Genomic DNA, 14115 nt, shown 5'->3' with positions numbered 1-14115 from the left:
TTAGGCGATTCCACAATCAACCGAAACCTTCGATTTTCTACTGATCGACCCATTCATACCGTATGGAGACTATGGAAAACTGAAGAGTCCTGTGTCAAAAGTCTCTTTAAATACTCCAGACGACGAAAAGAACGTAAATACTATGCATTCGATTCGATGTGATGTGGATATTTATTTTGTTCATCCCTTTCTTAGACTATCTTCAGGTCGGCCTTAACACTATGATATCCATCCAACACTCACGACACGCAGGTCGGCCCAAAATATCAGTTATATCTCTTCTATCTAATACTCTTGTCTTCGAACCCAAACATGACTCAATATATTTATTAGTAATTTTACGAGTAGAAACCCAGACAAAATCTATTCAGAATTTTTTAGCATATTAACTTAGATCTATTCCAAATCATAATACATTCTTATCTATAAATCTACTCAATCTATCGACTCGATAGGTGCCTAAGATGAGATCGCATAAATTCATATTAATTGAATGAAGGTTATCACCTTTGACATTTTACACAGTGATTGCATATTAGGAAATTCGAATCTGTAAATGCTATTTTTGGTATTTCAATTTACTACCATTACCATCATCAAGAATGAATTTGAAGAAAACCCGTTATCGCTGCTACGCAGCTATATTTTTTGTTCAATTTCTTTTGTAACATCGACTAACTTTTTTATTTCAAATTGTTTTTTGCTGGCTTTATTCTGTTATTTGTTGTTGCTACGAAAACTTTTCTATCTCCCATTTATTAGAAAAAAAACTTGTGGTGGCGAGTGGTGTGTTGACCTCACGACCTCTGATCTGAAACCCACATTTACCAATCACTGTAATTCATACCAAAATTCCAAAATTCTAGCTATAGTTGACAGTCATTCTCCGATATCCTTCGAGTACTTAATGTCACAACAAATATCCGAAATTAATTCTTCAACAAACCCATCAAATTGTGATGTATATTTTTGGCAGCATTATGGACATGAGGAATGCTTATCTCAAAATTGGATTGCACTCATGTTTTTAATCAAATCTTACTCCCACGCATGACACTGCAACTGTCAATAAGAATTAACATCAGATGATGTGATGATAAATGGCGATCGTTGAAAAGTTTAACAGCTGCTTTGTATACAGATTTGGAATCAAATTTATCATGTTTTTGGATGCTGAATGTTTAACGACGACCTGCTTTTCAATCTTGCTGTAATACATAACTAAAATAGTCAACATTTTCTTGTTTGATTTACTCGTAGCGTCATCTACGTTCATTGAGAAGAAACAGTCACCAAATTCGCCTTCTATCGATTCATCCCGTGTCTTAGCCAAACCGCATTTTGTACGACGCTGCCGAAGCACTCATCTTGAGATGATGTAAAGCATGTCTATCCCGACACAAATATTGAGCTAGAACTATAATTTTCTTTTCTTTTCCTTTATCAACGATCTTTGAATCCATGTTGTTTATGCTTCACTGCAGTCAAGAACTCAGATATAGACAACGCTACCGCATGTATCAATTTTCTGTCGATTACATAATCTAAGAACGCGACATGCTGTACTATTTATAGTACTCTTAAGGCTATAGGTCAATATACCGGAGATTAACAAAACAATACTCCAAGGCGCTTTTACGGTCTGATTGAGTCGTCGATGTCCACGGCAAGATAGACCCACTACCTACCCCCACTCCCTATTTTCTCAACGAAGATACACAGATCTCAGAACCCGACCAGAAAATTTCCGATGAAAATCGGAAGATTATGTTCCTTGAGATTTGTTAGTTTTTGCAGAATAAAATTAGATTAAATTTGCAGTTTGAGCACATGTCTTATTAGCATATCAATGTCAATCATGCGATTTGAGAAAAGGCTATTTTTCCCTGACTTTATGCATAATTGCCAATGATATTTTCTGGAGTGCAAATAAAAATATTCCTCCAAAAAACCAAATCTACGGCTTAGCCGATCATAGGGTAGTATTTGCTTTCTGATTGGCTTTTTAAAACAGATATTTTTTACTTTTCCAACACGACCGAATGAGGAAATTTCCGCGGTCGGCTGACTCAAACCTACTTTTCGTTCTGTCGAATTTGTTCACTCAACGGCAAACTGGTTTGTCACGCAATAAACCGATATAAAGTGGTTTATACAAACCGGTTTCAAACAAATGCGCCTCTTAATTGAGCGTTTTTCATTGATTTATTTCAGTCTTAAAACCTAATCTTGAAAAAACGGTAATGTTCAATTCTCGCAGAGAAAATATTATCGAAAACATTTCCGAAATCTATTATTTATCGCGACCGGTGAGGGCGCTGATCAATTTCGAATATGGCAAAGGCAAATGCATAGTGACGTCATGGAGTCGGCCTTCCCGTTCGGTTATAGTTCTATGTCCGGTGGAATGCTGTGACCAATGACTACATCACAAGTTATGACGCCAGGCTAAGTAGAAGTAAAACAGCTTTCACATGTCACTACAGATGTAAGGTTAAAACCATATAAAAAGACAGATATAGAGTTTTAAGAAAGGTGGATTTAGAAAGGGTCTTTGAAGGATGTCTCTAGAAACAGAATGTATACACCCGGCTGAAAAAAGTAAACATGGATATATACACTCAAGAATTCGTCGACTGTTGACGTTTTTTTTTTATGGCGGCCCATTGGTCGCCAGAATTTGAATCGAATCAACCCAGTTTCAAATAGGGTTCTGGCCCAAATGGGAACCTACTTGTGAACCAAGTCTGAAATGAATCGGTCACCAATTGCGGCCTCTAGGCAGTTGAAGTCGTTTTTCATATTGGCCCTGCTGGCCATAATTTGAATCGAATCGAACCTATTTCAAATAGGGTTCTGGCTCAAGTGATATCCTACTTGTGAACCAAGTTTGAAACAATCGTTTAGCACGGCGGCGGCGTATTCAGACATGGGTAAATCTGTATGCTCCTCTCTCAACTAATGTTGAGCCGAGGCATAAAAATAGTTTCAATATGACTGTGGCGGCCATCTTTGGTAATATATAAAAAGGTTTCAATATGACTGTAACGCATCTTGGATAACATATATGGATCAAAATACTAGGGTGTATCTAGGGTCTCTGGACCTAGGGCGTATCTAGGAAGAATATAGGATCATATGTCATATACCTGTGCATCTTCTTCTATCTGGCATTAACTTAAATCCGTGTCGACATTCACATAAAAATGAGCCTGGACTGTTAACACAGCTGTGTGAACATCCACCGTTTTGTACAGCGCATTCGTCAATATCTAAAAACAAACACACGATTTAATTTGAAATACTCCAATTTACGGAACTTGATTTCTATCACGGAAAAACATGAACAGTTATTTATTATAGGCGTTTGTTCGGAGCAGTGATTAGATAAATGCACGTGGAACCAAAAGTACTTTACGGAGACAGAGTTGAAAGGAAATTCAAGTGATAGAGTAATTCAGTGATTGACTGCGCCTTCCAGCGGATCACTGTTTTTATTCAGTGTTGCCCTTTTGCAAAACTTCTGCCGTTTGAAGACAAATAACGCGGAATTTCTTGAATTCACTAGCAATTGTAACCGTGTATTCCCGCAGGGATACCAAGTATCGGACAACGCACCGGAATAATCGATGCAATATTTACACGCAATATCATTTGATGATTAAGCTTATTTTTCACTATTTTCCTTATCATTTACTCATCGCCTTTTATCATTTTTAACTATTTTACTATTTTTTTTTGAAAAAAAATCTATTCAAAAATCTATTCTTTATCAACTCATGTGCTTGTTATTTTAAGTAATATAGATTATTTTATTATTTTTCAATGTTTTCAAAAATCTACTATTAACAACTGGTTAATTACTTGTTACGTTTAGATAAAACTTAATTATTTTACTACTTTTCTATATTTTCAGTTAAAAGACCTAAATGATTTTACTTAAACATTTTTCATATATTTTAAAACTTGTTTATCTTTCTAGCACGTTTTAAACTAAAAATTGCAATCATTTTTCAATTGATCTATATTTCCATGGAAAAAAGTAATAGGGATATTATGATTTGAAGTCAGAGGTAGAGAATTTAAGTGGAGCTCGCCCTCTCGACCTCAGAAAACCCTGAATATACATAATATCATAATATTTTAAGAATGGTATTTTTTCAACGGTTACCTGTACATGCAGTTTTGGTTGGGTTTGGTTTGTATCCACTCTGACAGAAGCACTGAAATCCACCCATAAAGTTTTCACATCGCCCATTAGAACATATCCCACTCGTAGAAGAACATTCATTTACATCTAAAATCAGAACAACACTAATAGTCAAAATATATGATAAAGTGCAATATGGTAAACTAAAATTCGAAACGATTATTCATTTCATAACATCAACGAATGAAATGATAAAGAAAAACAATGATAAAGACAAAACTTTCTCAGAAAAATATTGTCTAACTTAACGAAAAAAAATAAAGATATAATATATAAGCATTCAACAAGCTCATGCGTTACAAGATAATTAATGATTGATAAACTGACAGAACTTTGGTTTTTGCCATAAACATCACTTTAGGATTAAATTTAGAAAATTCATTATCTACATTGAATTCCAGTATCTTTATAAGAATTATTATTATCAATATTTGATGAATTATTATTATAAAAAATGTGTTTGTTGTCATAATTGAAATGATATAATTGTCGTTTTTCAATTCTTTGACTCCATTATCGAAAGTATCTATTCGTTCAGTTATTAAATACGTTTAAATACGTAATATTTGATTTATTAAGATAGATATTATCAGTAATGGGGAAATGTGGGTTTCAGATCAGAGGGCGAGAGGGCGATTCGCCACCACTTTTAATATGTTTTCCTTTGGGAGTGAGTGAGTTCCTAATAGAAAAAATGATGTTAATAAAAATCATTATTATTGTTCTTATTGTAAAAAAGAATACATTGATAAAAAAATTAGTCTAATTTTTGCTTTTTAAAAACTTAAAAAGGATGGTAAAATGAGAAGTAAAAATGTTTTTCTTTTTTTTTTAAATTAAAAATGAGGTCAAAATGGGGAGTAAAAATATAAATGATATTCAAATTGAAAATGAGGACAAAACGAGGTGTAAAAATGTAATGAATTCTTTTCAATTAAAAACGAGGTAAAAATGAGGAGTATAAATTTAATGAATTTTGAAATTAAAAATGAGGTTGAAATGAGGAGTAAAAGTTAAATGAATTTTTTAGATTAAAAAAGAAGTTAAAACGAGGAGTAATGAATTTTGTTTTTTTTCTTTTTTAATTAAATTTTTTGCTTTATAAATGTTAAGAATTCAAACGATGATTTATTAAATTGATTGTTGTAAATTAAAGAGTTTATTAGATTTAATGGAAATCAAACATAATGAAGAAAATTTATATGATTAACAACATTAAAGATTTACTATTAGATGGCGAAATATTTAGAATAATGAAATTAGTTGATGAGAATAATGTTAAAATATTCAATACGTTTTTGACTTATTCATTAGAACTTAGTGAATTAATATATGAAATTAAACAATATTTTAAAGGATCTCGTTTTCAAAGAATTTAAACATTATATTTTCGCAGAGCTTTTAATGAATGAATTATGCAAACTGAAAATAAAAACCATATGTAAACAATAATTCAGATAAAAAAACTTATGAAGATAAATCGATACAATGCGATTTAGAAAATTAAAACATGATTGAAGAAAAATGTATTCAATTTGGTTTTATGATGAAATTGATAAATTGAGAAAATATAAATCTGATGAAATAGTTAACTGCAGTTGTGATAGAAAATATATATATAAATATTACATTTCAAAGTATCAATATTTCATTAACACCTTTTTATTAAAAAGTATGAATATTTTAATATTTTACTCACATTGTTCTCACTTTCCATATTTAAACATTTTATCATTTTATTAACACTTTTTTTAAAAGTTAGATTCTTTTCTATTTAGTACACATAGATATAAAAATAAGTGTATAATATTAGTTTCAGATCGAAGGTTGAAAGGTTGAGTGAATAAAATAGAAATAAATTCGAGCTTGCGAGAATTTATTTTTTATTTTGTGAGATTTGCTGCTAAGGCTGATTGCACGTGAGGGAGTAGGAAGGCAGAAATAATCATGGAGTTTGGAAACTATAAGATCCCTTTGAAAGTTTAAATGAGGCGGCTTTTAACATTTTTAACAAATTTAGAATATATGTATGACCGATTATTGTGCTCCTCCTGGCATAAGAAAATATCGAAGAATCTATATAATATGATCACCTTTGCATCCTCTTCCATTTGGTGTAACCTCATGACCATCGAGGCAGACACATTTAAAACTGCCCACTGTATTCTGGCAACTTCCTCCTAGACAAAGTGATGGATCCCTGCCACATTCATCGATATCTAAAAGTAACGTTTAGACAAATTGAGAGGTCTGCATATTCCGTTGGATACTTCATTGGTACAACCGTTTTTCAATTAAATCACAAAATGACATGTAGTTGGGCATTAATGCAGCTATCGAACGTTTTTTTTTTATATCGGGAAATCCGGTCGGACGGTCGGTATACTGCAACATATACGTCAGCATACTGCAACTCAAGAATATGAGAATCTATTGACTTACTTAAAAATACATGTTCGAATATTCTTTGCTGCAGCGGTACCTTACGGTATGACATCTTGCAAATACGTCATCAAGTGTTACATATATCCTTAATAAAAGACCTTAATAAGATTTAATAGCAAGATGTATTTTTCTACGCTTAAACTACGTCTTTGTGTATGCTGGGAGACAAATAGAAGTATCATGAAAACGTTTAAATTTTGTTGGAAACTGAGAAATTATAGTTATCCAACGTGTGAATTCTTGTCACAACACCTGAACTGTGTAGCAAGAAATTTGGGTGGACCGATTCGGCTTAGGAATTCCTAAAATAACCACACAATAATTTCCTACCAATTCCCGAAGTTAGTACATGAACTGATTGTTGACCTGATTCCATGAATACGAAGAGCCAAAACATACATTTTAACAACTGATGATTCCATTGGTCAGGTGAAAAAATGCATGGATCTATACCTTCTAAGCGAAATTAGTATACATAGTGTAATACTCTTACATCCCGTGTGCGAAGGTATATAGATATAGGGCACAAGCCGGGGCTCTGCACCATGCATGCATTGACAGGTCAGGATTTTGAGGCTTTTTTTAACTATCATTATTGTTATGATTATTATCATATTTATCATTATTATTTACTAGCATTATAATTATTATTTTTAATTATTTCCATTATCACTGTTATCACGTCGTGGTCGCCGTCATTGTCATTGTCATTATCGTCATTGTCGTCATTATCGTCACCATCGTTATCATCATTATAATTATTATTACTATTATCATTATCATTATTATCATCATCATCGTTGTCATTATAATTAATAATTTCCACTTTCATCCTACACAAAATTTAATGTACAAAAAACTTCTGGGATCGTTGTTTTGATCGCATTTAAATAGCCTGTAATTTCACTAATAGTGGGCGAATTGAACGGATTAAACAAAAATATATTTCGTTGTTTATTTTTCTGTACGGTGTACTAAGTTGAAATACGTGGGTTTCATAATTTTTGAGAAATTCACCAAAAAGTGTCAAAAATCCGATTTAATTGAGCACGTTTTTTATGCAGCATCTTTAACCGATCAAAATTACACATGTGAAAATTCATTGCTATTTGCATCGGAAGAACTTTATCACGTCGAGTTCCGACCCTTTGTCCGGTAGTTATGGGCTTTAAAGACGAAACCCCTCAAAATCTCGTTATGTATAATTTGTGTTGACCCACTTTGACCTCAGTCATGACGTCATAGCATTGAATATGGTAATGAGGTGGATCAGCAGGTGCGCGTTTATTTCGCTAAATAAAATTGGTTGTTTTTCATCATTTCTAGCGTGAATACTGATACTCAAGGCGTATAATATAATGATATTCAAAATATTTAGTTAACTTAGTTATAATTATTTCAACATTTATTTCATTACTACTTTTATGATTATCATATATTTTAGATAATATGTTTTTAATATCATCGATAATAAAATCTTCATTTAATTCATAAAATCTTAAAGACTCTCTAATTAAATCAGTAATCTTTTCTACATTAAAAGTTTCTTTATTTATTGTTGTTTTATATTCAAATGTTGATTCATTAGAAAATGCAATATTTTTATATGTGTAATTATATCATTAATATCAAATTTCATTTCTTTCTCACGTTTAAAATCAAATCCAAAACATATACTCGGTCCAACAGTTATATTCATTTATATAGTGAAAAAATTATTCTTTACATCTTATAACTAATTCATAAATTACAGGAAAATTATTTAAATCAATTAAGTATCCATTATGATTTCTTATTTCTAATTTGAAATTAGTAAATCGTGAAATACAAGGTTTAAAATCACACTCAGCTAAATTATAATTCATTTGAGTTCCAAATTGTTTAACATTTTTAATGGTAAAATATTTAATATATGTCTTTAGTTGCTTTAAATGTTTTTGTTGGATCAATTAAATTGCAATAAATATAAAAATGAGTAAAAGGTATTATATTTGAGCTACCGTCTGCGTTTCCAATAACAACATGCGGTTTAATTCCTAACATTTTAGCTACTGATTTGTTTACCATAAATTTATGTTGATCATTAGCTATCTTTATTCTTATTTTATTAGAACTGTCAATTTTATTAAATTTACTTTCAAATTCAGAAGTACCCCCGATTTTCAACCGAGCTCTTCTATAATCCTGGTTTTAAAAATAGATGATACCATTTATTTTTATTTCTCATAAAAATCATAAACCCTCTATGTTCGAAAGTTTTATCCGATACATTATAAAAAGAATTACAGAAACTTACATTTACTAATTTTAAATCAACACAATTCTTAAATTCTCTATCTAATTGTACTAGTAAATTATGAGATTTAGAATTTAACAGTTTTCTAGAATAAACAAATATTCTATATTCTTTTAATTCTACCATTTATTTTACATATTTTATTCGAAATCTATTTCATGGTGCCCTTTTTCATTCTTACCCTTATATATGAAATAGAAATCACTTGAACATAATTCTTCTAAATCTTCACTTGATAATCTATGAAATCTATCTGGTAAATATCTTCTGAATTTATATGTATTTCCTTTCAATCCTTCATATTCTAAGTGAATAACTAATTTATCTCCATATTTGTTAGTAACTGTATCAATATTTGTAATTAAATATTTCTTATGAATTGTTAGTTCATTTAAATTCTTAAATTTATAATCTACAGATTTTATATTTGTGATATCTTTTATTCTATCTAGAAATGATTTGTTGTTCTCACTGTGTATTTGTTTACTACTCTCCATTTTAATAACATATTTTTTATTAAAATTGATTTTAGAAGTTATTAGATTAATATTTTAAGAGTAATAGGGATAATAGGGGTTCAGGCTAAAGGTTGAGAGGTCGAGTGAGTAGAAAAATAAATTCGAGCGTGCTTCTGATTATTTGAAGTCATGTTATTGTCGTTTGCATTAGCGATCTGTTTTGGAGCCTGATAATTACGGTTTTCTGTTTACTTTCGGAAAACTCTATTGAGATTCGCGTGGTCATTATTATCCCCCCCCCCTATTCAAAACAGTTTTTGTTTAAAGTGCAAAGGCTTCCTTTTACCGCTGTTACCAGTGTAATCCATATGATATCCTTCGGCTCACTTCACTCTCCAGGTACTGCATGGGAATTTTGACAAATTTCTCTTCTCGACAATCAATTCAAAAGTCAATTTTATGAATTTATTGCTCAACGGGTCAGTGTCCAAGAGTTTACGAGTCTGGCGTTTGCGAGTCCAACAGGTTTATGGGAATTTCTTTGTTAACTCTTTTATATACATGATTTCTTGTTCCGTTTATTTCATGTAAGTATATTGCTGATCTGTTCATGTAACCAAAAGCGTCGTTGAGTCGCGGGTGGCCACTAGAATTGAGTTCGACGCAGAGAGAAAATAAACGACAGAAAAGTATTACGATAGCCTACTACGGAACACACAGTTGACAACCAGTGTTAGGCCTGTGCTGGTTGGTGCGTATCCGGACTTACTGGTTGGTCCGTTGTTTCGGCTGTGAAGTGTGGAAGCTAAGAAATCCTACCGGTATATTTTTGTCTATGGGCCTATTAATGTAGCCAATACCATTTTAAGTACGAAGATGTTACCCGTACGTGACTGTACGGTAATCTCCACAGATCAACCGTACGTGACATCCCTACAAACGCCGTACGTGAGTTCCTATAATCTACATACACGCATGCGTGAAAGAATAGGGTTTGGGTTAGGTGAGGCTATCTGTCAATCAACTTTCCTCATTCTGCAGTTACGTTCTGTGGCTCAGTGGGTAAATCACTGGACTACTGCTGGACTACTCTTTTTTCATTTGGTTTCGAATCCCAATATTGCAAGGCAGAGGCTCAACGTTCTCACATACGGTTAACCTGTGGAAATCACCGTACAGTCACGTACAACTTAAGTGCTAAGTGAGTACGATAAGCCTACCCTGCCTACGCACTACAAACACAACTTTTTCCCTCACGTCGGCCCTAAACTGATGTTACTATAACTGGTACCATTATCACAATGATAGGATTTGGTCAGGACTAGCCTAAAGTCTAATTCAGTCTATTCACTATTCACTCGATATCATTAAAACAATACAGTGAAGTATTCAGACGCAAAAACATTAAGATCGAAATCTGAATTATTCGATTTTCTTTCAAAAAGGCTGCATTGGACAAAGTGGTTCGGGAATAAACAGAATTCTCCAGCATTTAGTATTCCTCAAAAATTGATCTCCTAATTGGGGTTTTCTGTTTCTTCACAAAAAACCCTATTGAAATTCGCGTGATTTCTGCTGCCTTCGCAGAAACCCTATTGTATTCCTGCTGATTATTATTATTATTATTATTATTATTATTATTATTATTATTATTATTATTATTATTATTATTATTATTAGGGTTTCTGCTGCCTTCGCAGAAACCCTATTGTATTCCTGCTGATTATTATTAGGGTTTTCTGACTTTCGTCGAAAACCCTTTTGTAATTCTGTTGATTGTTATCATTATTATTTACATATTTTCCACTTTTTTTCGCACATAAAATTCATCTTCTATCAGATTCGACAACTAACTGCTTCTAATTGAAATGTAGAATTCTGATAGTAATATAACACGCATTCGCTCCGCGTAGATTATACCTATGCACTCCCGTCCTATTTTAAACTTAAAATTACTTACTGAAAGATAACACCGGATGATAGTAGCAATCACGACTCGCCCTGTCCGGTACTCCCACTAACGATAAAAACAGCGTCCTGTCCTGTGGCATGGTGGATAAGGTGTTTGACTCCCAACTGAGAGGTCGAGGGTTCGAATCCTAGTGAAACCATGCATTATCACAGTACAGCGCCGGCGCGCAACAATTGTTTTATTAATGAAACAACATGGTGGATGGTTGAAATCATTTTCAGCTTAAATTTATCGCGAGTTTTATGACTTTAATGAATTTCACGAAACCATGAGTCAATTGATTAATTCTATTCGTAAATCAATTTACGTTGGCTACATTTCCTGAAGATTTCGGGGTCAAATCAACGTGATATGGACAGAAATGGTAGGAATTTTCACACGGAATTTTACTTCCGCGTTAAGTTGACGACTCGTATCGATGACAACGAAAGCGGAGTTTATGTATTCATAAAACTATAACGGATATTCCGTTATAGTTCTATGATGTATTTTAAGGTGAGAATCCGTTAACCAGGGAATGTATTAAATGATTTCTTTGATAATATGAGTATGGTAGCAAATGAGTAGGCCTACTCGGTGAAGCAATGATCATTGTTGGCTACTTACTTAATGCCTAGCTTTTTTGGGGGATGCGCCTAGAATAGATTTAGGCCCTAAATATAATGGGTAGAGCCAGTAAGTGGAATGCCTTAATAGCAGCTAGTTATGGCCTGGTTTACACTGAATGTGCATGACAATTTATTTTGATTACTTTCTTTCCAGCTATTATTCATGGAATGAACTGGGCACTACGGTCTTCAATTCCTTTGCGGATTCTTGCAGGAATATTAAACCACAGTGCTCAAATGTATGTTTCAAATTAGGCTTTTTCGACATTGACAGCCAAAGACGTAACTTAACACGCTAACTTAAGCGCAACTGTCTCAGATGCTGTACCAAAGACGTAACTTAACACGCTAACTTAAGCGCAACTGTCTCAGATGCTGTAAGTACTTGACGTTTTGCGTAATTTTTTTTTGTAATGCAATATTTGGATTAGTAATCAGTCGTGCTAACATACATGCAGAATTGGATTCATTGTAATTATGGGATGATAATTCATGGGCGTCACGAGTCCTGCGACATACCCTTGATATGAAGCTTTTTTAATGTTAATCATTGACTTGTTTTGGAGTAAACTGAATAGCCATTAAAATACCAATGCCACGTGGCTTGGTGTCTATGCTCTACGAGACTGTAGTAATAGATTTTCACAACAAACTCATGATTTCAAATAGTCTCCTAAGATATCTATATATTATTTCGCTCCTTACCTAAGTAATTCTTACATTTGATTGCTTAATTACAGATGGAAAGAGGTCAGATGGCATGAAAATCGACTGTGGCTGACTAATTGGCACGAGTAACCAAAATGCTTCAATCATCAGGGGTAACAAATTAGCCGAAGATGAATGAAAACTTCACCTTGATGATCATCAGTTGATTTTGCTATAATTATTTGCCTGGATATATCCTTCATTTCAAAATCTGTCTTCAGTAGAATTTCTTTCAATAGAATATTTTGAAGATTGAATTTGAATTGATCTTAAAACCGGAGAAAGCATTCAGAAATTTAGAAAATCCTTGACTCATAATCAAATTCTGTGAAGTCAGTTAAGGTCTTTTTGGTCGAATCAAGCCGAGGGCTCAGGTGACTAAAACTCAATTCCTCACTGTCTTATAATGCCGAGTACGACGGAGTTTACACACTGAAACACGTTGGGCTGTGTAAGTGTAATTTGGATAAGTCCACAATATAATGACCGCCCTGCCCCGCTGCATCTGAGACGTCAACAAGTTAGACTGTATTGCTTCGATGTCAAACTGACTCCTACGCAAGATGACCATCCAATTCAAATGTAAATTAAGAAAGAAAACAACAAAACTAGTTGCGTTGATCAACAAAAATAAATCAATAGTTTATTACAATACTTCAATTTCAAAATAAGGATAGGAAAAAATTGAACAATAAGTGTGTTTGCCATGCGTCTTTAAATATTTCCCAAGAATATGTCTTTGTCTGGCCACCACCTGCCTCGACGTCAGACTTTTTCGAGATTTTCGCTAAAAATACGAAACAAGACAAAATTGATGGATGGGAATCATACATGCTACATTCACTTTTACTGCGAACATTGGAATGAGCTAAAGCAATTTTCTCGGAGGAAAAATTGAGTCAAATGATGTTTCAAAATCTGGACGGGAAAAGTTTTACTGAATTGTATGGCTAATGGCAAATACATGTTTATATTGATAAGGTAAATATCTGTATAAAAGGTTGTATAGCAACTTGAATTGAAGGATTAAAGCAATAGGTCTCTTATTCTAAAAGACGAGTGAGCCATACTTAGGCCTACTAGATTGGTCATGTGAATCAACATCAAATTTAGAACTATCATCCATTTTTAGTTTTCAATCAAAGACCAACCTATGAAATAAAGTACATATTTTTCTGATAACAACCTGGAATAAATTATAATAAATCTGAGGAATTCACCAAATTTCTGTATCGAACCCCTAATAGGGCCTATATAACCTATAGATTGATACTTACATACGACAAATTGACGAAGAAACTTCATTTGACAGTATACAAACTCGCGGACAAACTCCCAGAATGAATCATGTCCTATTCACCTATTCACCTAGAATCAAACAAAATACAACTAAAAAATTCACAATACAGATTTCGGTT

General features: G+C 32.9%; 1 protein-coding gene and 1 long non-coding RNA gene across 3 annotated transcripts in view; both read right to left on the bottom strand.

The window, feature by feature from the left end:
- Window positions 1-14115, bottom strand: part of LOC141906266 (fibrillin-3-like) — a 769611-nt gene that overhangs the window by 434024 nt on the left and 321472 nt on the right. The window contains exons 28-30 of the mRNA XM_074795508.1: window positions 6304-6429; window positions 4172-4297; window positions 3150-3272 (exon numbers count right to left, since the gene is read on the bottom strand). Of these exons, the coding sequence (XP_074651609.1) occupies window positions 3150-3272; window positions 4172-4297; window positions 6304-6429 (375 nt within the window). The remainder of the gene's footprint in view (window positions 1-3149; window positions 3273-4171; window positions 4298-6303; window positions 6430-14115) is intronic.
- LOC141904932 (uncharacterized) lies at window positions 13352-14024 on the bottom strand. 2 transcript variants are annotated; one of them, XR_012619224.1, is made up of 3 exons: window positions 13975-14024; window positions 13778-13848; window positions 13352-13484 (listed from the first exon to the last, which is right to left on the bottom strand). It is a non-coding gene; the product is annotated as an uncharacterized LOC141904932 (long non-coding RNA). The 2 variants fall into 2 exon arrangements; XR_012619225.1 differs by having other exon boundaries at window positions 13778-13883; window positions 13975-14003.

This window comes from Tubulanus polymorphus, chromosome 5 (assembly GCF_964204645.1).
Source record: "Tubulanus polymorphus chromosome 5, tnTubPoly1.2, whole genome shotgun sequence".
Taxonomy (NCBI): domain Eukaryota; kingdom Metazoa; phylum Nemertea; class Palaeonemertea; order Tubulaniformes; family Tubulanidae; genus Tubulanus; species Tubulanus polymorphus.
This window is presented reverse-complemented; position numbering and strand designations above follow the sequence as displayed.